Source organism: Pongo abelii, chromosome 3 (genome assembly GCF_028885655.2).
Source record: "Pongo abelii isolate AG06213 chromosome 3, NHGRI_mPonAbe1-v2.0_pri, whole genome shotgun sequence".
NCBI lineage: Eukaryota > Metazoa > Chordata > Mammalia > Primates > Hominidae > Pongo > Pongo abelii.
The window spans coordinates 48,972,416-49,000,215 of NC_071988.2; the positions used below are offsets into that span (position 1 = coordinate 48,972,416).

The 27,800-nt window shown below is 34.4% G+C and overlaps 1 protein-coding gene across 1 annotated transcript in view; it reads left to right on the forward strand.

Annotated features, from left to right (window-relative positions):
- The first annotated feature begins 10,539 nt into the window (after positions 1-10,539).
- Positions 10,540-27,800, forward strand: part of LOC100432101 (transmembrane serine protease 11F) — a 73,808-nt gene continuing 56,547 nt past the window's right edge. Inside the window, exon 1 of the mRNA XM_002814738.4 lies at positions 10,540-10,599. Within this exon, the coding sequence (XP_002814784.3) occupies positions 10,589-10,599 (11 nt within the window). The 5' untranslated portion in view covers positions 10,540-10,588. The remainder of the gene's footprint in view (positions 10,600-27,800) is intronic.

Genomic DNA, 27,800 nt, shown 5'->3' on the forward strand with positions numbered 1-27,800 from the left:
GATAAATTACAAAGTTAGAATGAGAATTACATGTTTTAAAAATGACAAAGCTTAGTTAGACTTAAAGTTCATAATGTGACCTATTATGAGAAATGAAGTTGGGATAGATTTAATTCTTAGAAAATTTTGAAGTTCATTGAGTATATTCTTGATGAGGTAGAAAACAGCTATTAAAAGATTTTTAAAAAATAGACATATGATGAAAATGCTTTTTATGGGCAAGTATAGTCTTTAGTGAGCATGAATGTGTGTTGGAAGGAGAAATCAACAAATAATAGAGTTCAGCTAGACATCTGTTGGAAAATAGAAACCCCCAAAACTAGGAGGAGACCAAAGAATGCTGTGTAAGTCAGTTCCTGCAGTTTCACTGTACTGCTTAAAACTGATAAATTGTTTTAGGTACTATTACACATATTTATCAGCAAGGATACCATTTCACACTTTACCTTCGAGTAATAATAGAGTACGTATACCTTTGCATATGGTTATAATGAAGTAATTAAGTTATATATTGATAATTCAAATGTGATCTTTTCCTCTTATGTGTAAAATATATGTTTTGCTTAAAAATAAAGTTTTCTAAAAGAAACAATTAAGATCTGACAAAAAATTATTGACTTGAACATTGATGTGTTCCAAGACACACTTTTTGAGTTAAAATGTACATATATTATGTTTTTCTCAGTTCCAGAATTTAATGAGCAAATGGAAGTGATCCATAGAAATGAATAGATTTTATAGTGAGTTTCTCCAATTTTTATTGTCTTAGTTTTTTGAGACAAATCATATCAATTCTTATGATAAAGGCCACCCAATTCGGTCTCCCTTTCCTCAGGCCTATGTTTCATTAATTCTGACTCATGGGACTCTCTGTCTCCTTGAAGGTGGTCTCTTCTTTCCAAGATTGTGTCTTCTGGATGCTCATCTTTTGGATCTGATTGCTCGTACTTGGAAAGGTGTGATTCTGCACTAAATTCTCTTATGTTCTTTCTTCAGTGGAAAAATAGTACATTGATTGCATCACAAGCACAAGGCAAAACTTAAGGCCAACCTTTAGGTTATTGGTAGGTATAAATTAAATTATTTGCTGATGACTCATTTATTAAACATTTAATTAATTTATTTTAAAGTCCAAAATTACAGGGAAGGGCACAGAATCCTTTTAGAAAGCCTATTCTAAATGTTGGGGTTTTAAAAACATTTCTTTGATTTTGAAGAAACATGATCAATTTGGCAATATCTTAACTCTCCCCTTGACATCCTGGAGTCATGTAATTTTATCGTTGACTTTTCCTTATTGATGTATTTCATCAAACATGCATGATCTTTTGACTGATAATAAATCATTCAACAGTGCAGCAATAGAAACTAGTGTGGGCTAGGCATGGTGGCTCATGCCTGTAATCCCAGAACTTTGGGAGGCCGAGGCCAGCAGATCACTTGAGGTCAGGAGTTCGTGACCAGCCTGGCCAATAAGGTGAAACCCCGTCTCTACTAAAGATACAAAAATTAGCCCGGTGTGGTGGCGCCCACCTGTAATCCCAGCTACTGCAAAGACTGAGGCAGGAGAATCGCTTGAACCCAGGAGGCGGAGGTTGCAGTGAGGCAAGACCATGCCACTGCACTCCAGCCTGGGCGACAGAGTGAGAATCTGTCTCGAAAAAAACAAAAAACAAACAAACAAAAAAAACAGTGTGGTGTTGGCCCACATGTGGCAATATGTGTCTAACTAAGGGTGCTGAATGCTAATGAAACAAAATTAACGTATAGTAATTTCACTTTTATAGTATAAATTACTGATGCCTGTCAACCCTCAGCATTTGTTTTATGAAGGCTTGTAAAGCCATATGAAGATCACTCTTTTTAAAATCTTCACATGCTACACGAAATAGGACCTAATAGTTCAATGTTTTAATCATTTATCACATTTTTGTTTGTTTTTAATATACTATATTCTTTCAGAATATAGTATATTTTAAGTTTATCATGAAATTGAACAGAAGGTTCAAGGAATTCCCATGTACCTTCCTCACCCCTCCCACACATAAACTGTTACCCTGCTTTTTGTAGATAAATAATATTTTACATATTTATAGGATACATATGAGTGCTTTCTACATGCCTAGAATGTGTAGTGATTACTTCAGGGTATTTGAGAATATCCATCACCTTGAGGAGTATTTATCATTTCTATTTGTTGGTAACATTTCAAGTCTTCTCTTCTAGCTACCTTGAAATATGCAATATATTGTTGACAACTCTAGTTACCCTAGTCTACTATCAAATATTAGAATTCATTTCTTCTATCTAATTATAAGTTTGTACCCATTCACCAACCTCTCTTCATTGGCCCATCCTACACTCACTCCCTTCCCAGCCATGGGAATCTATCACTTTATTCTCTATCTGCATGGGAACATGTGGCATTTGTCTTTCTCTGCCTGGCTTATTTAATTTAACACAGTGACCTCCAGTTCCATCCATGTTGCTGCAAATGATATGACTATTCTTTTTTATGACCTAATAGTATTCCACTGTTTATATATGCCACATTTTCTTTATCCATTTGTCTGTTTATGAACACTTAGCTTCACTCCATACCTTTACCATTGTGAACAGTACTGTAATAAACATGCAAGTGCAGGTGTCCTTTTGATATACTGATTCATTTTCTTTTGTATAGATACCCAGTAGTGGGATTATTGCGTTGTATGGCAGTTCTACTTTTAGTTTTTTGAGAAATCTTCATACTGTATTCCATAGTGGTTATACTAACTTACATTGCCACTCACAGTATATGAGTTCCATTTTCTCCATATCCTCTCTAGCATCTGTTATTTATTTTTAAATAACAGCCATTCTAACTGGGGTAAGATGACATCTCGTTGTGATTTTGATTTGCATTTCCCTGATGCTTAGCAATGTTGAGGATTTTTTTATATACCTGTTGGCATGATCTTGGCTCACTGCAACCTCTGCCTTCTGATTTCAAGCGATTCTCCTTCCTCAGCCTCCCGAGTAGCTGGGATTATAGGTGCCCGCCATCACACCTGGTGAATTTTTGTATTTTTAGTAGTGACAGAGTTTCACAATGTTGGCCACGCTGGTCTTGAACTCCTGACCTCATCATCCACACGCCTCAGCCTCCCAAAGTACTGGGATTACAGGTGTGAGCCACCATACCCAGCCTATATATTTTCTTTTGAGAATTACCTGTTCATATCCTTTGCTCACTTTTTTTTTTTTTTGGTTACTGTTTTTGTTTTTCTTAGAGACAGGATCTCACTCTGTCACCCAGGTTGGAGTGTACAATCAAAGCTCACTGTAACCTCAAACTCCTGGGCTCAGGCAACCCCACTGCTTCAGACCCCCAACTAGCTAGGACTACAGGCATGTGCTACCACACCCAGCTAATTTTTATTGTATTTTACTTTTTGTAGAGATGGGGTATCACTATGCTGCCCAGGCTGGTCTTGAACTCCTGCCTTTGCCCACTTTTTAATGTGCTTATTTGCTGTTGTTCAGTTGCTGGAGTTCCATGTGAATTCTGTATATTAGTGTCTTGTCAGATGAATATTTTGCACGTATTTTGTCCTATTTAACAGGTTGCCTCCTGACTATGGTTTCCTTTGCAGTACAGAGGCTTTTTAATTTAATGTATTCCCATTTGTCTATTTTTGTTTTAGTTCTCAATGCTTTTAAGGTCTTAGCCATAAAGTTTTTTCCAGATTGATGTCACAAAATGTTTTCCCAATGTTTTCTTTTGGTAGTTTTATAGTTTTGGGTTTTATGTTTAAGTCTTTAATCCATTATGAGTTAATTTTTGTACATGGTGAAGGATGGGGTCCAGTTTTATTCTTTTGCATATGGATATCTAATTTTTCCTGCACCATTTATTGAAGAGGGTGCCCTTTCACCCGTGTATGTCCTTGGCACCATTTTTGAAGATCAGTTTGCTCTAAATATGTGGATTTATTTCTGTGTGCTCTATTCTGTTCCATTGGCCTAAGTGTCTGTTTTCACACCAACGTTATGCTATTTTGATTAATATAGCCTTGTAATATGTTTTGATATCAGGTAGTGTCATTCCTCCAACTTTGCTCTTTTTGTTCAGGATTGCTTTGTCTATTCAGCCTCTTATTTGTTCCATAAAATTTTAGGATTCTTTTTTCTATTTCTGTGAAAAATGATGTTAGTATTTTGATAGAAATCTGTAGATTGCTTTTGGCAGTATGGTCATTTTAAAGATATTAATTCTTCCAGTCCATGAGAATAGAACGTCTTTTGGTTTGTTTGTGTCCTCTTTGATTTCTCTCATGAGTATTTTGTAGTTTTTCTTACAGAGATCTTTCCATTCTTTGGTTAAATTTATTTCTATGTATTATATTTTCTTGTAGTTATTGTAAATTGGATTGTGTTCTTCATTTCTTTTTTGACTATTTCATTATTGGTGTATAGAAACACTTCTGATTTTGGTATGTTGACTTTGTATCCTGCAACTTCATTGAATTTGCATGTCAGATCTAAGAGTTTTTTGGTAAAGACTTTTGGTTTTTCTAAATATAAGCTCATATCATCTGCAATGAGAGACAATTTGACTTCCTCTTTTCCAATTTGATTATCTTTTCTTTCTTTCTTTTTTCTGATTGCTCTGGCTAGGACTTCCATTACTGTGCTGAATAGGAGCAGTAAAAGCGGACCCCCTTGTCTTATTCGAGTTCTTAGAGGAAAGATTTTCAACTTTTTTTCCATTCAATATAATGTTAGCTGTCAGTTTGTCATATATGGCCTTTATTATTTTGAGGTATGTTCCTTTTAAGCCTAGTTTGTTGAGAGCTTTTAACGTGAAGGGGTGTTGAATTGTATCAAATGCTTTTACTGTGTCTATTGAGACTGATAATATGGTTTTGGATTTTGTCCTTCTGTTGATGTGATGAATCATGTTTATTTTCTGTTGATGTGATATATTATATTTATTAATTTATGTATTTTAAACCATTCTTGCATCCCTAGGATAAATCCCCACTTTATGAATATGGGTGCTCCAGTGTTGGGCACATATATATTTAGAATTGCTAAATCCTCTCCCTGGATTTAGTGCTTTATCAGTTTGTCAGAGGTAGAGTGTGTTTCTTATAAGCAGCATATATTTGGGTCATGGTTTTTTATCTGTTGTCTGCATCTCTGAAAATCTGATTTATTTACATTCAAGGCTACCGTTGATATGTCTGGTTTTGTTTATATCATAGTGTTAATTGTTTTCAGGTTGTTTTGTGTATTTTTTGTTCCTCTCTTTTTCTCCTATTGTCATTGTGGCTTTGTGGTTTTCTGTAGTGGTACCATTTTAGCTCTTTTTCTCTCTCATTTTTGTATTTGCTTTATCAGTGATAAAGCAAATACACATATGTGGCCTCATGATAGTAAATGTGATCCTTTTGCTTACAGCTTTAGGGCTACCTTGAGCATTTCTTGTAGGAACAGCTAGTGATGATGAATTCTCTCAGATTTTGCTTGTCTGGGAAAGACTATTTCTCCATTTATGAAGGATAATTTTGCTGGGTATAATATTTTTGGGTGGCAGGGTTTTTTGTTTTTTGTTTTTTGTTTTTTTACACTTTCAACATATCATCCCATTCTCTCCTGGCCTGTAAAGTTCCTGCTGAGACATTCATTGTTAGTCTGATGGGAGTTCCTTTATAGGTGACTAGATACTTTTTTTTTTTCTGCTGTTTTTAGATTTATCTATTTTTCTTTGACTTTAGACCTTTTGAGCATAATGTGTAATGCAGAAATCCTTTTTGCATTGTGTCTGGTGATTTCAGCACCTCCTCTATTTCAGCTGTCTATATTTCTTGCTAGACTTGGGAAGTTTTCATCTGTTATTTTGTTAAACAGGTTTTCAAACACTTTTGTTTTCTCTTCACCTTGTGGGACTCTGATAATTCAAATATTTTGTCATTTTATGGTGTCCCATAGGTCATAAGGCTTTGCTCATTCTTTTTTATTTTGTTCTTTATTTTTGTCTATCTGGGATATTTCAAAAGACCTGTCTTCAAGGTCTGAGATTTTTCTGTTTGATCTAGTCTATTGTTGTTCTTCAGTCCCAAAATATGTCTGATTCTTTTTGTGTGATATCTATCTCTTTGGTAAATTTCTCAGTCATATCCTGAATTGGTTTTCTGATTTCTTTGCATTACTTTTTGAATTTTCTTGTGACTTACTGAGCATTTTTAGAATCAACTTTATTTTGTGCCTAGGATTTCATGAATTATTTTTTATTTGGTATCCTCTGCTGGAGAATTGTTGTGTTCTTTTGAAGGTGTCATATGCTGATATGGTTTGGCTGCATCCCCACCCAAATCTCATCTTGAATTGTAGCTCCCACAATTCCCATGTGTCATGGGAGGGACCTGGTGGGAGGTAATTGAATCATGGGAGCAGGTCTTTCCTATGCTGTTCTCGTGATAGTGAGTAAGTCTCATGAGATCTGATGGTTTTATAAAGGGGAGTTCCCCTGCATGACCTCTCTCTTGCCTGCCACCATGTAAGACAAGATGTGCCTTTGCTTCTCCTTTGCCTTCTGCCATGATTGTGAGGCTTTCCCAGCCATGTGGAACTGTGAGTCCATTAAATTTCTTTCCTTTATAAATTACCCAGTCTTGGGTATGTCTTTATTGCAGCATGAGAACAGACTAATACACATTCCCTTGCTTTTTCATGTTTTCTGTGGTCTAACATTGATATCTGCACATTGATGTAACAGTTGTTTCTTTGAATTTCTTGAATTTGCTGTCATAGAGGGCACTTTTTCCTGAGGTTGAATCTATGGAGTTGATAACTCAGGCACTTTGGTCTTGATTCTCGGTGTGTCCATTAGTGTAGTCTCTGTATGATTTATCTGGCTGTAAATATTGTCAGTGGTATCTGTTATTTTCTTGGTGGTTTAAAGTGATGTTATTAATGAAGCTGTGGTGCAGTTTTTTTGGAGACCGGCACAGGTAGGCCAGTCTTTGGGCCCCAGTGGTGGCAATGGTGGGCTAAAGGTACCTGTTCTTGGGCCCCATGGTGGCATACACTGGTACCATTCGTTCCAGGAAGGCTGATTTTTGGGCCTTTAGGTAGCTTACTTAGATGCTGATAGTTGCTACAGTGGGCTTGTCAAGTGGGCAAGTTCTTAGGCTTCTGTGCAGCTGATGTGATGTGGGTGATGGCAGTGGCAGGACAACCACTTAGGTCCTAGGCAGTGTGAACTGGTGTTGGTGGTGGCTGCAATGAACTGGATGAGTCAGTCTCCAGGCCTGCAGGTGGTGCCTGCAGGTAGGTGTCAGCTGTGGTGGTAGTGGCAGGTGGATAGGCTTAATCTCAGTCCCTTGAGAAGAGTATTCAGGTGCCAACAGTATTGGGCTGGGTAATTCTCTGTTTTCCATACTGTATGCTCTGGCATGTAGCAGGGTGTTAAATCCAGGTGGGGTGGGCTTGTTTTTTGGTCTGTGATTGTATAGGCTGTGGTAGGCAATGCCAGGGCAATCCTTAGGCCATTGAGAGGATGCTCAAGCGAGGAGTGGCAGTGGATATGCTGCTGCCCTGCCACTGGCAGAGGCAGTGCCACCTTCAGTGATAGCAGCCTATGCTGGTGGGTGGGAATCTGTGCACTACTTATGCCTTAGCCCCCACAGTGCCCACTCCTCAGGCCCTGCTGTGGTAGCTGGCACCTCACTTGCATCTAAGCCGTGTGTGCATTATGCCATGATTGCTTCTGCCTGTGCCACAGGGGCAACTGCTGCTGCTTCTCTTGCACCTCAGTCCCAGCACCACTGGGCTCTAGGACAGCGCATAGTTGTTTGGGGGTAGGGCTCTAAAATGGCACCTTGTGGCAGCTGCTTAGATATCCAGGAATTTGTGGAATCCAGTTTGGGCTTCATCTTGGGGTAGTGTTGTCACACAATCTCTCAGCAGCTCCCTATGTTAGTTTAAAGGCTTATAGGGTTGAGGGGCTGTGGCAAGGATTGCCAAAGTCCACTGTAGACATTTAGACCTCTGAGTGTCTCTCACCATTTCCCTGTATTGGGGAGTCTCTTGACTCCTAGCCAGCAATGGCAGAGCAGGTCATCTTCACTCCCCTCTTCTTGCTTTTGGTATTCCCTGTTACTTTTCTGTTAAATTCTCATGTTTTTTGACCTATTCAAAGTGTGATTACTCACTAATTTTGGTACTTTTAGTGGAGGAGGCAAGTGTGAAGTGCCTCTAGTCATTCATCTTAGTACCCTTCCTCCTATTTATCACAATTGAGGCAAAGAACTTGAGACAATATATTGCTGAAAAGAGAGCCATATAGACAGAAGAGTACCACTTTTGAAGTCTATTGAGAACAATTAGCAATATAGCGCTAATCACAAAAAAAAGGGGGTGAGAAAAAATAAAGTACCTAGCTGTGCTAAGGACATTAATATGGGACAGATACTATTTTAAGTCCTTTACATTTATTATCTCCTTTAAATTAGAGACAAATATTATCTCCATTTTACAGAGGGAGGATCTGAGATGTAGAAAGGTTAAGAACATTCCTATTTTCACAAAGGTAATTCATGCCAGTGCAGAAACTGAACCCAGGCAGCTTATCTAGTAGCCTGGTATACTGTCACCCCACTGTGGTAAAGCTATTATGTCAGGGAAAAAAAATGAGTTATTTTACATAGTCACTGAAAGCCGAAGGAGGGGGAAAATAAAAACCAATAAACACAAACTTTAAAACTATTCAAATAAAAGATCATTTGAAAGAATGGCCAAACAGAAAATATTCCGATGGGAGACAATTAAATCTCTATTTTTGAGTCATTAAAAATAAAACAGCTTCTACTGTAATCTTTAACTTTTTAAACATGGTTAAAGTAAATATTGCTGTATCTCCTAAGTTCCACCCACCATGTCCTGTGATTCAATATGAAAACACTGATTTTCTTGAGAGAATAAATCTATGCATACCACATGTTTTAATCCAGAATCCTCAAAGCTGGTTCGGGGACTTGCTTGTAATTACTTGCACATGTTTCTTATAAAGCCTAATTTCCCTCAGTTAAGCCACAGAGCTTATTGTCTGCTGTATTATTATTTACTAATATAAGAGGCTGAGAATATATTTATGAATTTTAACAAATAAGGATTATAAAGTATTAGTTTATTATTAATGTGAAATGATTAAATGTAAACATTAAAACCATTTAAAAATAATATTTACACAATGTTAATTTCAAATTAGCACAAATACTACTACATATACTATATAAAAATGAAAATAATCAGTTATATTTATATACTAAAATGAATACAATTTTTCTAGCACCTTTTTGTTAGATTTTGGAATTTTTTACTTTTGAAAAAAAGTAATGCTCCAAAGATGAAAGTTACTTTTGCTAAATGAAGTTATAGATTTCAGTGTGAACTGACTGATAAATTTTATTAACTACTTATTTAGACATTTTTAGTTCTACTCAAAATTGTATTGTCATATGTCTTTTGTCATATTGTTGGTGTTTACACAAACTGACAATCTGTTTCATTTTTTTCATTTGTCAAATGTTTTGGAAAATATAGTTCCTTTTAATACCTTTGCAGAGCATTATAATGAAAGTATTACAATTAGAGGCACATTGCATTTTTAGCATTTTAGATGAAGATATTCTGTACAACCAAAATACAAATTTATCATTTTTCTTTAATGTCTTTTGACTCTGAGCCTTAGTAGCTCTTAAAATTGTAATTTCTATTTTGTAACTTTTCTGATCTTTATAAGAAGTTCATGTATTTATACTAAATTCTCTATAGATACATGAAAGTATTTAAAGGGACAGTTTGTAAATACTGGGGAATTCTTACCACTAAGATGGACAAAGTTATTCCTAATAATAAGAAAGAAGAAAATACGTTTTTACTTTTGATATTTACCTTCCTTTTCTGCCTTTTTTGGGGTAAATAAATTGTTTCAATACATTCTATTATATTTAGAGCTAAAATGGACAGTATTAAGAAAAGCTAATACAGTCTTGCCGTTTTCCTTAAGAGGAAAGTAAGTCCCAATAAGCCGAATAATGGCTGAGACAAGTGCCCTGGTTCATAACTCAGGTCTTCTCCACTCCACTACACCTTGTTATTCCCTCAAAGGGAAGAGACTGAACATTTCTAATGAACAAATAAGAAGTGCCATCAGTGTGCTCTAGTGTGTTTTGTTTTGTTGGTTAATTTTTTTTTTGGAAAGCAAATTGGGGCCACACCTCAATGCTTATCATACTTCCCCAACTGGAAAAGTGTGGTCTTCTGAATCATCACAAGTTGCACATTCTGAGCCCTCTACTACTTGGAGCTTCTCTATGCGGATATTGACAATTAGTTCACTGTGTGGAGCCAGTTGGCACAAATTGATCATGTTCTTGTTCTTATCAGGCTAGAAGACTGCATACCTCACTCACTAAACCTGTCAAACTTGTTTCCTTTCTTGTTGCCAGTGACTGTCGTTATTTTGCAGCCTCCAAGTCCTAACCTGCTGATACAGATCATATGGTGACTGAATAGAAGCTGCCCCAGTCCTGGGTTCATGATGTATGCGTAAGTATTCAGCTTTTCTCAGTAAAGGTTATCAGTGGGGACAGAGGTTTACAATTCCTGAGACAGGTAGTACAGATGTTGGCTGGTGGAGATTGATTTAAACATTAGAGTTTTAATGTGTGTTATTGTATTTTATATGAAAGTTTTATTGTTGTTGTTTTTAAATATCAGAATTTTTTTGAACAACAGAGGCCAATGTGGTGTTTTTTGTTTCTAAATAAAAGAAATAGAAATGATATGAGGTAATAAGTTAACTATATTAATATTTAAGACATTTAGAAAAACTTATACTTCGAAGAATAAAGTGTTTAATATAGCCCATTTAGTTACTTTTCCATGTTCCATAGCATGGTGTACATTTTTATCATATGTTGCTTATTGATGTATATTCTGGGAAAATTAAATATAAATTTAAGAGGAGAGTCTATTAGAATTTTTATTTGTTTAACTCTAATAGAAACTATGACAGGTTATTGTGTATATCATGAGTGAAATGATTAAAATTAAAATACTCATATGTAAAAAATTATCAAATTAACAAAATCTAGACTCTGTATCATCATAATTGAACTCCAAAATAATTGATCAATTATTGAATTTAAGGTAAATAAATTTGTATTATATATTTATGTTTAGGTAATATTCAGGCTATTGTTTTATAGACTTCAAAAGGAATAATTGGTATTTGATGGATGATTTCATTCAAACTTGTGCTAAGTCTAGTCTTGTTTCTTTAAAAGGTTCTTGATCTTTCTACAGACACAAATTTCCCACATACTCTGCACTGACTGATGTTTCCAACTTAATCATGATTTTGTGATCATTTTAATTGTTCAGTCATTTGATTTTGTCTTCAATTAACCTAAATACTTAAAGGCTGTAGGCTCTGACACTCTTAAATGATAAGTGTTCCTGCCCTCCTTAATTTACTTTCAAATGACAGCATAAGCCTGAGGAAGACTTCCATTTCATGCATAAATCTCCCATATAGACCCATCATGATAGCATGATATAGCATATTATCTGTACTTCTTACTAAATACAACAAAGTATATTTCTTATTTATCAAGATAAAGACAGAATAAGACAAAATGTACAGTAGAAAAAACTTTTATATTTAACTAACATTCATATAAATATAATATGCTAAAAATTTCTTTAAAAAATTAGAAAAATTTGGAGTTCTTTTATTCTAATTTATTTCAGAATTCTTCACTATGTGTTTTTTATCAGCCTTGTTCTTCTCTTCCCAACTTATGGCATCATCTCTAAACACTCACTTTTCCACCCTGAAAATATCATTACAACATGAAATTTCTATATCGAAGCCTCATCAGCTTTGATCCAAAGTTTATTCGAGTTCTGAGGGTTTTTTTTGTTTTATTATTAAGTTGACATAAAATAATTGTACGTATTTATAGGGTACATAGTGCTATTTCAATACATGTAATATATAGTGATCAGATCAGAGTAATTAGCATATCCATCATCTCAAACATTTATTATTTGGGGGATTTAAAATATTCTTGCTAATTAGATTTCAAATCAGATCTGCTTTTAAAACAAATATTCTGTCAAAAAATATAGCTTGTGTATAAAGATAAGAAGCTTAGACAGTGGGTTTATTGAATTCATTAGTAAAGGTATTTTGCCCAAGGGATCTAGTCTCAAAGAATGAATTAGTCAGATAGACTATAGCTTCTTAGCAAAAGCCCTGTCTTTCTCATTTTGGTGAAGTAGAAAGAGTACCAGCATTTAGATGTGTTCAAGATCCAACTTTGGACTCTTTTGTCTGGTACTTCTCAAGACCTCACTTTCATCTGTGAAATGTGGGGAAGGTTTATAAGTAAATGAATGAGGGGTGAGGTTGTCACCATTAATGGGCCTTGAAGTAATATTTGTGGATAGCTAAAAGCAATTTTTGGTTTATTGGTTTATTCTTTGGTTTATTTTGGTATTATTCATTTGTTGTTGGTGTATTTAAATACTAATAAAATAAGATTTGTATTAATTTTATTTTTTTCTATATCTTAAGTATTAGTGTAAATATTGTATTATGGATATATGATTCAGATTCAGATTCAGATATATGAGTATGTGTACCAGGCCATGATGTTGAACATTTCTAACTGTGGGTCATGGTCAAAAATATTTTTTAATACACTGCGTTAGACAGCCCTGAAGTCCTTTTGAATGCTTAATTCTATGATTTCAAAGAGTTAATGGCTAGTTAATATGGAGAACACATTAACATTCTTAAGGCACTAGAGAACTATTTAAAGTATCCCACATTGTAGGTTATTTAAGTTTTTTTCATGGGTCCCTGTATTTGGTGCCCTCTGCAAGTGAGGCAGAGATAAGAGAGATAGTTATCAGCAAGTTGAGACCTTTGTGATGAGGCAAATCAATAAGCCACATTCTGATGGCACGTTGTGATCAATGTGAAAAAACAAATACTGACATGCTGCTACAGGGGTGCACATTCAATTTCATAAAAGCTTCTTTGAATACGTAATAACCGTGTTTAGTTTTTAAAAGCAAGCAGAATTAGTAGTAGGAGAAAGACGGTATTCTGGGTAGAGAGAACATAGCCCTTGCAAGGGTCATGAGACTTGAGATACACTCAAAAATAGATGTTGGAAGTTGTCAGATAAAGCTGAAGTGATCATTCTGACTATGAAGGGCCTTTTGCACCCGGTTAAATTTCCATACTACATAATAAAAGTTGATTTAAGCAAGAGGAAAAAATGATAATGCAATTTAGAACCATTGGAGTGGGCCAGTGCAGCTTGATGGTGCTACTGTCACTTTTTGCAGAACTAAATGAAGGGCGTGGCAGAGAGACTGCTTATGTATTTGTTGTTTCGTCTGCCTACAATGAATGTTTCTCCTGACATTTAGTGAGACTCCATGGTCTTCCTTCAAGATATAACAAAGTTACTGTGAAATTTTTCTCCTACCTTCACATCTTAATTGTTCCTGAAGTACAGCCGTCCTCTCTTCAAACATATGTAACACATTGTGTATACTTCTATTGGCACTCTTCTATTTGTATGCTAATTTGTTTTCATTTATATTTCTCTGCTCAAGCAGAGAGCTCCCTCCCTTTATTGCTAGTGCCAAACACATTGCCTGTCACATTGCAGACTCTCAACATTTGTACATTGACTTATGATTTCATATGGCTAAAACCAAAGAACAGATACTGAGAAAAGAGGAAAGGTTAGGAGTAAATGAAAATTTCAAGTTTTACTGTTTATTATGTATCTATGTATGCACATATCTTACATATCTTCTCAAAGAAGGCCTGTGAGATATTTGAGATTCAGTAATTCAGAAAGTAAGTAAAAAGCTGAAAACTAGAGAGAATGTACTTTAAGTAACCTTAAGTTGTGGTGCTGATGGAGATTTATTGTTTAAGAGATAAAAACATCAGATAGATGCTTATAGACTAGATTTTAAAGTTTCATTTATTCATTAATACAACAAATAATTTAGCTTATAGTATACTAGTAGCACATTATACACATATGTATATATCTACATATATTATATGTAGACATATGTGTTTGTATATATCCTGTGTGTATATACACATATCAGATGTATAAAAACAAATACACACACATATATGAATAAAACAAACAGAATTCCTACTTTTATGGTGTTTATAACACCATAGGAGGAAGAGGAGGAAACGTGATAAAGAATTAAGCAAATATATATGAACTATGACTTTGATAAGTATGAAGTAAACATTTTGTACTTTTTCCAAAAAATGTTGCTAATTCACTTCATTTCTTTAATGGCTAGCTTTTTAAAAAGTAGATCTCCAGTTTATAAGATAACATTTTACTGCCTATTTTTGTTTATCTGCAGGAAAATGAAGGCTAAATTTCTGAAATGCATTTTGAAAACATTAAATACTGGCATAGCTTCCCATTGCACTTAAAGAAGTCTTGGGAAGATCTAAGCAGGACCTCTTAACACTATAAAACAAATGTAGGAAGACAGCATGGAAACCAGTATCTTGACCAAGAAGATAAGTCTGTGTTGCTTTAAGCAGCTATTTGCAGTAGTCTTTAAAAAAGGATATTGTGTCTTTGGAGTGTGGGATTGGGTGTGTTAGGGTAGTGAGTGAATATTTAGGGACAAATAGCAAGAAAGTTTTTATACCCTTGGATCATACAAGGATTATAAGGGTTCATTATTTATTATGAAGCACAGTCAACTTAGTATTTCAGGAACATTCTTATTCAAAATCCAGGTTCAAAACTCAATTCAAAGACAAATCAGAGATGTTTGCATTTACTATTTCAGATTCCGTATGTTATATTTTCTTCCAGTATCATATATGACTAAACTTTGACTCTTAACTAATTTTCTGTAGTTGGCCATTATTTAAAATGTATTATTAACTTGTCTTTATTTTTTTTGCAAAGTTTAGAAAATTTTATAATTAATTGATTACTGCTCAAAATTTGAATATAGAGTATTTTGAAGAATTCAACAATTTATGTAGCATTATTATCAGGTGATTGGAGCAGCCCACATATTCAGTACTTTATATAAAATAAAAATAATTTAAAATATAACTATAAAAATATACAGTATAATCTACAAGTGGGAACCATATGAAATTGCCCCATTTGTAGGTTAAAAAAACCATTGAATACAGGCAATTTCATATGGTTCAAGTTTATGAAGTCTTTTCCTGGTCTTGTTTTATTTTTTGTAGAATATAATATATGGAATGACCAATGCAGCATTCCCAATGCATGATTCTCAAAACTAAGTATCAAGGATTGAAAAGTCTTTTGTACTATGTAAAAAAAAAAAAAAAAAAAAAAAAAAAAAATTGCTGGTTTAGATACTTAGAATGTCAAACTACTTTGAAGACACATTCCAACAGGTAAGATAAGATAAAAGCAAGTTGGCAAGCATTCACTTCTGAAAATAGAAAAACAAAACAAAACAACTCAGTGCAAAACAGAGTGTAGGGTGTGTCTAGATTACTATTGTAAGCAAAAAGAAAAAAACAAAATCTAGTTAATCGTTTGATCTACAAGGTGCCAAACAACTGCCTTAACTCTTATATCTACTACTCTTATGCCCACTGACAGATTGTTGTATTTGCTTTGCACTGCTTCTTTTTATGATTAGGCAAATAAACCTGAACAGGCAGAAGGACCCCAAATGAATGAGGCCTTTAGTGCAATACATTGATGTCAAGTAACAGGAGAATCAATGAAACAATAAAAACTAAAATAACCTACAGCTTCATCTTTTTCTTTAAGACTGCAGTTTCCGCTTGGTCGCCCGGGTTTTGCTCTGTCATGATCGCTGCTCACTGCAACCTCTGCCTCCCAGGCTCAAACGATAATTCTCCAATTCTCCCACCTCAGCCTCCGGAGTAGCTGGGACCACAGGCGCACACCACCACGCACAAATAAATTTTTCTATTTTTGGTAGAGACGGGGTTTTCTTGAACTCCTGAGCTCAAAAGTGCTGGGATTATAGGTGCGAGGCACCATGGCCTTGGCCCCTGCAGCTTTATCTTGATAAAGGTTTTTTTTTTTTTTTTTTTGAGACAGTCTCACTCTGTCGCCCAGGCTGGAGTGCAGTGGTGCAATCTCGGCTCATTGCAACCTCCGCCACTCGGGTTCAAGTGATTCTCCTGCTTTAGACTCCCGAGTAGCTGGGATTACAGGCGTGCACCACCGTGCCTGGCTAATTTTTGTATTTTTAGTAGAGATGGGGTTTCACCATATTGGCCAGCTGGTCTCAAACTCCTGACCTCAGGTGATCTACCTGCCTCGGCCTCCCAAAGTGCTAGGATTACAGGCATAAGCCACCGTACCAGACCTTGATAAAGGTTTTTAAAAATAGATTAAAAAGAAGTTATTTGTGATACTCCTATCTTTAACACTGAATTCGTTATTTCAGTCATATGTATAGACTTGAATAGATTGTAGAGGCTTGTTAAGGATTGGGTTTGCCATATTAGCATAGACACCACCTTGAAACCACGTCAACAGTATCATCTATCTCTCCTCTCTAGCAAATCAGTGAGACATTTCCTGTCCCATTGTGGCCCTACTGCCTACCTTCCCCTCCCTTTTATCATTCATTCTTCCATAATCATCTTGCACTGTGGTGGTTAGTAGACCCAGATTATACTTTAATTTCCAATCTCAAACTTCAGTTGCTTTGGATGGTACTTGGCCATGATTTCTGCTAGGTAAAGGAAAGATCAATTTATTTTGTTTCATAGCTTGTATATCATATCACTTTAAAAAATATTAACTCATGGAATATTGTGGTTGGGCTCTTCGGATATTATCAGGTAAAAATGGTTGAGACAAGTACCTTCACTTTTTCACAGAATGAGCAGAATCTTTTTCAGTAAAGTTAACTCAAGGAATGTGTCCTCTTTAAATGACATAGACTTAGATTTCTTGACATTCATGATTTATTCTTTTTGGGCAACTAATGCTTGCTTAGGACTGCTCTTGTGTTCTTTACTTTTTGATCTAATAAGAGCAGCAAGAATTTAGTCAGTGTACTACTTCTTCAAAATTGCCCAAACCATTAATTTCTTCTCATTTTAATTCAGTTAGCTGCTTAGCTACCATATTTCTCCTACTGAAAGCAGCTTTTAGAAGAATGTGAAACATTACTTATAACGAAACTGTGGCAACAGAAGATAATGGATTATTAGCTGCTCTCTTCTTTTGTATTGTGGGGATTTATTTACCCTGACTCTCTTAGAGCATTATCTGGAAATTTGGATGGCTAAGATAGACTTGCAGTTCATTATCAAGGAACATAGTAAAGGCAACTGTGACTATGTTCTTACCTCACTTCCCAACTTGAACAAACTGAAGTAGGTATTATTTCTGATAATGGTAAGTCAGAGTTCAGACTAAAGCGTCATTCTAACATTCCCTCAAAAACATTTTTTTAAAGTGGATTAGGAATTCAGGCAGCATTAATGTGCATATGTCTAAACTAATAAAAATAAAGTGTTCTATATTCATGATTGCCTTTCTGGAAGTAATTTAATAAATGTTAAGTAAGATGAAGTTTTTCATTCAACAGGCGTGTATTAAGAGTTGTTCTAGATAGATGCCTGGTAGTGGTTTATCTGCTTGAATTGTGTGTTATCTATGCATTAGAATAAATGACATAAACATTATTTAGAATGGAATCTACCTATTAGAATTGTATGTTCTTTGATTCATATGCTGATGTTGAGAAAACTATTGTTTCATTTATAATGTTTAACTGCATAGGAGAAAATACATGAAAGCTAGATTCCAAATCCCTCAGTATACTTAATGAAACATTGGTATTATCATTCATACAGCTATGAAATAAGCTTTTTTCCCTGGCTGTAATTATTTTTCAGAATTTTATCTGTAGCCAGATACAGTACTATAATAAATTAATGGATTTTCATGCAAATAGAGAAGTAAATTTCTATTGATCTACTTATGGAAATAAAAGTAGGGTCTATCAGAATATGAAATTCAATAATAGAATTTTAGGTATTCTTATAGAAAGTTTAATACTTACATTGTTTTAACTATACACACGGTTTGTAAGGTATTTTTCTTTTAAAACTCAACAGTTAAAATGTAATTATTCTGTATTATCCTATACTATATGGTGTATCTTTTTAAACATCTTGAGAATTAGGTGATTTTATTATAACAATTAATTAGGTCTTAATGAATTACTTAATACATACTCAAATCTTCAAAAATAAAAAAAGTGGTTATTTAAAAATTATAAATCTTAAGAAATAGCATTTGGGTTGTTTTTTTGAGTTGATTGGGCAATGATAAGGCCACTTGGCATTAGAAGGGAGCATTCCAAGAATGAGAAGCTCTCAAAGGTCTTCGTATGCAGCACTCTAACATACCGATTACCTCTTTCACACATGGCCCTTTAGAAATGTGACAGGCACATTCTGGGACATGTTAATTTTGTTTATTTAATATGCAGATTATATTAGCTGTGAACATTGTTGATCTCTCTAGGACAATTATATCTTCATCATAGCTCCTCCCCCTGAACTGGATTGCAAAATACCACTGAAATACAAATATCTAAATCAATCATACAGGAAGCTAAGTGAAGAACCTTGGCTGCTTATTGAAAACAACTGTGTTTTAAAATTTATTTTTATGTATTTAGTTACTTATTTTGCCAGAAACTGCATAGCCATAGCACATTCTGTTTAGCCTCCATGTTATATATATATAAAATAAAATAGAACTGGTGTTTATTATAAATTCAAATGTATTACAATTAATATAACTTTGAATAGGAGACAAAATATTGAATTATTTCTAGGAATAGCATACCAAAAATATTCAACATCAACAAGTAATATAACATATTTTTCAGAAGAGAGTGTACTGGACAATTTATGAATTCTTTTTCAGTCACGATTTTAATTCTGTTTTTGTCTCCTTAGGTGTTTTCACATACCCAGTCACAAGTAACAGAATTTGATTCCTTAAGAAACATTTTATGGGCTGTTAGATGTGGGTGGTTAAAATTATTTTGGTTGAAACAATTGAACTTGTGTTTTAAAAAACAGAATTAATTGAGAGGCCATTGAGATATCTCACAGAACTAAAAAATAGACCTAAGAAGTATGGATCCAGCCAACTGGGTGGGTCATATAGAAGGGGAGGTGAAACTTAATACATGCACACCCTGAAGATATTGCAGGTTCTATACCAGACCACTGCAATAAAGTAAATATCACAATAGTGAGTGCCGCAAATTTTTTACATTTCCCAGTGCATGTAAAAGTTATGTTTACACTGTACTGTGGTCTATTAAATGTGCAAAAACTTATATCTAAAAGAGGCACATACCTTAATGAAAAATACTCTATTGATGAAAAAAATGCTAACAATCACTGGAGACTTCAGTGAGTCATAATCTTTATGCTGGTGAGGGTCTTGCCTTAATATTCATGGCTGCTAACTGATCATGGTGGTGATTGCTGAAAGTTGATGTGCTGTGACAATTTCTTAAAATAAGACAATGAAACTTGTTTCATAAATTGACTCTTTCAATAAAGATTTCTCTGTAGCATGTGATGCTATTTAATAGCATTTTACTCAGAGCAGAACTTTTTTCAAAGTTGGAGTCAGTCCTCTGAAACTCTGCCACTGCTTTATCAACTAAGCATATGTATCATTCTAAATCCTTTCTTTTCATATCAACAGTGTTCACAACATTTCACCAGGAATAGTTTCTATCTCAAAAAACCACTTTCTTTGTTCATCCATAAGAAGCAACTCTTCATCTGTTCAAGTTTTATCATGAGATTGCAGCATTTGAGTCATGTCTTCAGGTTCCACTTCTAAATCTAGTTATCTTGCTTTTTCCATTACATCTGCAGTTACTTCCTCCACTAAAGTTTTGAACCCCTCAAAATTATCCATGAGAGTTGGAATCAACTTCTTCCAAATTCCTGTTAATTTTGATATTTTGACCTTCCCTCCATAAATCACAGATGTTCTTAGTGGCATCTAGAATGGTAAATCCTTTCCAGAAGGCTTTCAGTTACTACTATGAGAGGTATAGCCTTATCAATGTATGTCTTAAATAACAATACTTGAAAGTCATAATTACTCCTTGATCCATGGGCTGCAGAATAGACTCCTGTTAGCAGGCATGAAAACAACATTGATCTCCTTCAGAGCTCTGGGGTGACCAGGTATGCATCGTCTATGAGCAGTAATATTTTGAAAGGAATCTCTCTTTTTTTGGAGCAATAGGTCTCAACAGTGGACTTAAAATATTTGGTAAACCATGCTGTAAACAGATGTGCTGTCATCAGGCTTTGTTCTTCCATCCATAGAGCACAGGCAAAGTGGATTTAGCATAATTCTTAAAGGCCCTAGAATTTTTGGAATGGAAATGAGCATCGGCTTCAACCTCAAGTCACCAACTGTATTAGCTCCTAACAAGAGAGTCAGCAGGTATTTGAAGCTAGGCATTGACTTGTCCTCTCTAGCTGTGAAAGTTGCCTACATTGAAAATCTGTTATTTAGTTTACCCACCCTTATCAGGGATCTTAAGTAATCTTCTGGATAACTTGCTGAAGCTTCTACATCAACACTTGCTGCTTTGCCTTGCACTCTTATGTTATGAAAATGGTTTCTTTCCTTAAATCTCATGAACTAACTTCTGCTTGCTTCAGAATTTTTGTCTGCAGCTTCCTCACCTCTCTCAGCTTTTATAGAATAAAAGAATTAAAGAGAGTTAGGGCCTTGCTTTGGATTAGGCTATGGCCTTAACACATGTTGTATGTGGCTGGTTTTATCTTCTATCCAGCCCACAAAACTTACTCCGTATCAGCAATAAATCTGTTCTACTTTCTTATCATTTGTTTATTCACTGGAATAACACTTTTAATTTACTCAAAGAATTTTTTCTTTGCATAACTTGGCTGTTTGGTACAAGAGGCCTAGCTTTCAGTCTGTCTTACCTTTCAACATGACTTTTTCATTAAGCTTAATTATTTCTAGCTTTTGATTTAAAATGTGAGATGTGCAACTCATTCTTTTGCTTTCACCCTAATTAGATGATCCTTCAGGTCTTCATTTAAATGTTCTCAGAGAAACCTTCCCTGACTCCTTACTCTAGATAAGATTTCCTTATTATAGACATATAAGAGCATCTTTCATTTTTGTTACCATTTTTTATTATGTTAATTGTTTACATATACATTTTTTAATATTTGTATTTCCCCCAGCCTATAAAATCCTTCAGTATGTATGGTTAACCATTTCACCTTCAGCCAGCAAAAATTTTCAATAAGTATTTTTTGAATGAATTAAGAAATCTCAGAATTACTTACCAAGCATATGACTAAAGACCTGTTATCAAAGAATTGCTAGAAATATATTGTAATTAGTATATCAAGCATATGTAATGGGTGCTTTAAATTGCATAAAATATACAGGAAGTTTCTCTCTTTGGTGGGTTATAGTATTTTTTTAAAAATGTTTTTGTATATGTGTAATAGAAAAGTCCTTGTTTGAACTATCCAAAATTGTGTTATAATACAGTTTGAATTAAAACCTTTCTTGAAGTTTCAGATAAAAAGCCTTCCATATTTTTGGAAGATTCTTGAGGCTATGGGAATTAATGTTTAAGTATGTGTATTCATTTGGGTGTTTTCAATTGCAATTAATTAAAACTTCAGCCTCACACTGGTTGGTGTTAACAATATGAAAAAATATTATTTAATATAATAGTAATATCAAAAGCTGGGCTGTTCTCAGTGGCATTTGATCCAGCCCCTCAAATGTGTGATATGAGACCCTGGTTATTTCTGTCTTTCTACTTTGGTATTCTTTGTGAGTCCACATTGTCCTCAGGTTAGTTTCTCTTATAGCTTGCTTCTCATAGAGTTGTAGCAGTCTCAGGTGTCACACTGGGACACAACAATATTCAGAGAAAACAATAAGGAGTTATCTCTCAGTTTGACTTATTTTAGAAGAAAAGAAGTATTTCTCAACAATTTCCCAACTATCCCTCACATACCACTGGCCAGAGTTGAACTGCATGTCCATTTTTGAATAGCTCTTAGCCACAGAGATGGAAGTATCATGATTGAGACTAACTACCTGGGGGTGAAATATATGTAGGAATGTGTTTTAAGGGATTTTTGCTGAAGAATCAATGGTAATTAATAGTTATTTTTATAATTCAGTGAATTGACAGTTGAGAACTTGGAGCCAACTCTAGCCCAAAGGGTTTCTCAGTGGAGACACCCAACTTTCTATTCAACCTAACAACCATCCTAACAGATGTGAGATGATATCTCATTGTTGTTTTGACTTGCATTTTCCTGATGATTAGGAATGTTGTTCACCTTCTCATATAAACCTGTTGTCCATTTGTGTGTCTTCTTTGATGGAATGTCTATTCAGGTCATTTGTCCATTTTTTTTTTTTTTTTTTTTTTTTTGAGACGGAGTCTCGCTCTGTCGCCCAGGCTGGAGTGCAGTGGCCGGATCTCAGCTCACTGCAGGCTCCGCCCTTGGGGTTCACGCCATTCTCCTGCCTCAGCCTCCCGAGCAGCTGGGACTACAGGCGCCCGCCACCTCGCCCGGCTAATTTTCTGTATTTTTAGTAGAGATGGGGTTTCACCGTGTTAGCCCGGATGGTCTCTTATCTCCTGACCTCGTGATCCGTTCACCTTGGCCTCCCAAAGTGCTGGGATTACAGGCGTGAGCCACCGTGCCCGGCCCATTTGTCTGTTTTTAAACTAGATTATTTGGTCTTTTGCTATTGAGTTGTAGGAGTTCCTTATAAACTTTGGATATTAACTTTTTATCAGATACATGGCTTGCAAATATTTTCTCTCATTTGGTAGACCACCTTTTAATTTGTTAATTGATTTCTTGACTGTGCAGAAGCTTTTTAGTTTGATGTAATCCCCTTGCCTGTTTTTGCTTTTGCTGCCTTTGCTTTTGGTGTCATGTCATATCCAATAAATCATTGCCAAGTCTAATATCTAGAAGCCTGGTCCCTATGTTTTCTTCTAAGAGTTTTAATGTTTCAGTTTTATATTTAAGTTTTCAATCCATTTCAAGTTGATTTTTATGAAAGGTGTGAAATAGGGCCCAATTTTATTCTTCTGCATGTGGATGTTTAGTTTCCCTAATACTCTTTATTGAGGACACTATCTTTTATACATTGTGTATTCTTGGTACCCTTGTCAAATATCAGTTGGCATAGATGCATGAGTTTATTTCTGGGCTCTCTCTTCTGTTGCATTGGTCTGTATGTCTGATTTTATGCCAATGCCATATTGTTTTGATTACTATGGCTTTGTAGTATACTATGAAATCAGAGAGTGTGGTACCTCTAGCATTGTTGTTCTTGCTCAAAATTGCTTTGCCTTTTTGGGGTCTTGTGTGAGTCCAGATGAATTTTAGGATTTTTTTTTTTATTTCTGTGAAAAATGCCATTGAGATTTTGACAGGATTGCATTGAATCTGTAGATTGCTTTGGGTAGTATGGGCATTTTAACAACATTCATTTTTCAGTCTATGAACATGGAATGTCTTTCCATTTATCTGTGCATTTTTTAATGTTTAACTTCATTTCAAACTGCCAAAGCAGTTTCTAAAGTGGAGATACCATTTTGCATTCCCAACACCAATGTATAAATATTCTAGTTATTTTCCCTTGGGGGAAAAAAAAAAAAAAAACTGTGGCCATTCTAATACGTGTGTATTTCCTATCTACGAAATTTTTTCTACTTCAAGGTCAAAAATATTTTCTTCTGTATTTTCTAAGTTTTATAACTGTAGGGTTTTTTTTTTGAGAAAGAAAGAAACAGTTCTGGAGTTGATATTTAAAAGCAAATGACCTAGAAAAGCCAAAATAATTCTGAAAAACAATAAAAAGCTGAAGGACTCACATTTTATGATTGATAGTTGATTCTTGCTGAAAATATACAGTTAAACTTGGAAAGAATTGTCAAATTAACAAGATTAACTTTTCTAATTAAGCATAATATATCTTTCTCAATTTTTAAGGTTTTATTTGATTTTTCATAAATGCTTTAAAATTTTTTCCATTTAAATATTTTACAAATTTTGTTAGATTTACAGATAATTATTTCATAGTTTTCAGTGCTATTGTATATGTTACTGCTTTTACAATTTCAGTACCTATTTGTTAAATGCTTGTATATGGAAATAGTTTGATTTTTATGTATGACCTTTCACTCTGATTTTTGTAAACTTATGTATTAGTCTTTTTATGGCAGATTCTCAAGGATTTTCTTTATAATATGTTAATAAAAGCAATTTATTCCTCGCCATTTTGTGTGTTTTGTATTTCTTTTTCTTGCTTTATTGCAGTGGCTAGGACTTCCAATACAAATAGGAGTGATAAGAGCAGACATCCTTGCTCTGTTCCGAGCTTTAAAAGAAAGCATTCAGTCTCACCATTGCATATATTAGCTATCGGATTTCCTTAAAAGAGCTTTATATACTTGAGAAACTTTTCTTCTTCTTCTTCTTCTTCTTCTTCTTTTTTTTTGAGATGGAGTCTCACTCTGTCGCCCAGGCTGGAGTGCATTGGTGTGATCTGGGCTCACTGCCAGCTCTGCCTCCCGGGTTCACACCATTCTCCTGCCTCAGCCTCCCGAGTAGCTGGGACTACAGGCACTCACCATCACGCCTGGCTAATTTTTGTTTTTTTGTATTTTTTAGTAGAGATGGGGTTTCACCATGTTAGCCAGGATGGTCTCGATCTCCTGACCTCATGATTCACCCGCCTCGCCCTCCCAAAGTGCTGGGATTACAGGCGTGAGCCACTGCGCCCGGCCAGGAAACTTTTCTTCTATCCCTAGCTTGTTGAAAGCTTTCTTCTTCTTCTTCTTCTTTTTTTTTTTTTTAATAATGAATTAAGGTTAAGTTTTTTCAGATGCTTTCTCTGAATATATTGAGATGATCACATAGGAGTGTTTTTGTTTCTGTTTTGTTTTTTGGTCTGTAAATACTATGAGTTATACTGATTGGTTTTCAAATTTTGAACTAACTGTAGTTCTAAGATAAATCTCACTTGTTTTTATGTAATATCAGTTTTAGGTACTCTTGAATTCCATTTTTTAAAGATTTTTACTTCTTGTTTAGAGGGGCTTTCATCTGATTTTTTTTTTTCCAGTTACCTTTAGGAAACTCTAACTTGTCCGATTTTTAAAAATAATGTCTTTGGTTTTGTTATCAGAATATGCTGTATTCACTAAAAAAATTGGAAGCATTTCCTTTTTTTCTATTTTCTGGCAGAATCTGTTATTTTCTCGCAGAATCTGTTTAAATTGATGTTATTATTTTTAGGTATGTACTATTCAGACATCTGTGTCTTCCTGAATGAGCTTTGAAAGTTTTTGTATTTCAAAAAGATTTATCCATTTTATCTACATGAGCAAATTTATTGGCATAATGTTATTCATAGCATTTATTTATCATTCTTTTATGTTTAATAGGTCTATGATAATATCTTTCTCCTCATTCCTAGCATTGCAAATTTGTGCCTTCTTTTTTTCTAAATAATTCTGTGTATCTTTATAATGAACTGACTTGTTTCTGTTGACTTTTCTACTGTTTTCAATTTCATTAGTTTCTTTATTATTTCCTTTTTTCTGGTTTTATTTGGTTTACTTTACTCTGCTTTTTCCCAGTGTCTTAAGGTAGGTCTGATTATTGTTTTCTTGTTTTCTTATTTTCTAATTAAGAATTTAAATCTATAAATTTTCCCCAATCATTGCCTTGTGTGCATCTCACAAATTTTTTATGTTTTCATTTAAAACAAAATATTTTTTAAGTTTTTATACTTCTTTTTAATTCCTAAGTCATTTAGAAGCTTATTGTTGAATTTCATGATATTTGGGGATTTTACAGATATCTTTCTGTTATTAACTTGTGGTTCAATTATTTTAAAATTGAAGAACATACTTTATAAGATTTATTTTTTAAAATTTGTTGAGGTGTGTTTGTGAACCAAATTGTGCTCTTTTTTTGATTAGTTTTGTATATGCAGTGGAAGGTAATGTGTATTATGCTGTTGTTGGGTGGAGTGTTCTATAAATGTAACTAGGTCAAGGTGGTTGATAATATTGCTAATAGATACTATTTCCTTGTCAATTTTTGTCTACTTTATCAGTTACTGAGAGAAGAGTGTTGATGTCTTAAACTATAATGTGGATTTGTGTATTTCTCCTCTTCGTTATAACAGTATTTGCTTCAAGTACTTTGCAACTCTGTGGTTAGTTGCATACACATTTACAGATTGTTTTAACATTTGTTATGTTGATGAATTGATCCCTTTATAATTACGTATCATCTTTCTTTAGTTCTTGGCAAAACACTTGATTTAAAGTTGATTTTATGTGATATTAATACAGACATACTTCTTTTTGTTGTGATTCACTTTACTGCACTTCACGGATATTGCATTTTTTTTTTTACATTTTTCATTTTACAGTAGGCCGTCAAGAAAAGCCAAGCCATATCTTCAGCAATTCACATAGATATTTCCTTGACCAATATCCAGTTTCGTCACTCGGGTTCTACCTTCCACAGAACACTAGGACACAAAAACAATTCAGCCAAATTCTTTGCCATTTTATTACAGGAATAGCCTTTTCTCCATTGTCCAATAACACATTTCTCATTTCTATCTGAGACCTCACCAGAATCACCCTTTATGGTATGATTTAATTTCTCTATAATCAAAGAACATACTTTTTAAGATTTAATTTGTTTTAATTTGTTGAGGCATGTTTATGAAACAGATCATGCCCTTTTTTGATGAATTTTGCATATGCAGTGTAAGAGAATGTGTATTATGTTGTTGTTGGGTGAAGTGTTCTATAAATGTCAACTAGGTCAATATTTGTACAATATTAGAAAAATAAATATTTTGGAATTTTACTTTCTATGGAGCAAATTTTGTAGAGGGAAGATTTATTAATATTTTTAATCACATATTTAGGAACTTTGGAAGAGATATAGAGAAGAATGCTATAGATTCTGCCCTCTAGGAAATTATAAACTAAGAGAAGGTGTAAGTATTAGCATAAAAGAATATTAAATGAGGTAGATTATAGTGTCTATATACTAACTCAATAATGTTTATTAAACACTATTAAGGCTCAGGTGCTGTGCTAGACACTGGAGTTACAGCAATGAGCAAAATAGGTACTATTCATACTCTATGGAGTTTACTGTCTAGCTGGGTAAAAATGATATTATAATCAATACAAATAATAACATTTGATTATTTATTGATATATTATTAGTAGTATTTTTTAGAGGCAGGAGTCTCACTACATAGGCTGTACTGTAACTCCTGGGCTCAATCAAATTATATTTTTATTATTAATTTAAGGTTGAAAAGTATAGGGCACCATAGAAACATAAGCTTAGCAGAGAGCATAACAAATAACATAAAAATATTAGCCCCAAATAGGTTTGGCATTAATAAAATGATGTCACTTTTAACTAGGGATTCAGAAAAGGTCCATGGAGATGTAACATTTAAGCTGGATCTTGATGGGTGAATAGGATTTGAGTGTAGGGAAGTAGGAAAAAAACAGTGCCGATGGGGCCCACAGCTTGAGCAGGATCAGTTAAGTGTGGGGGC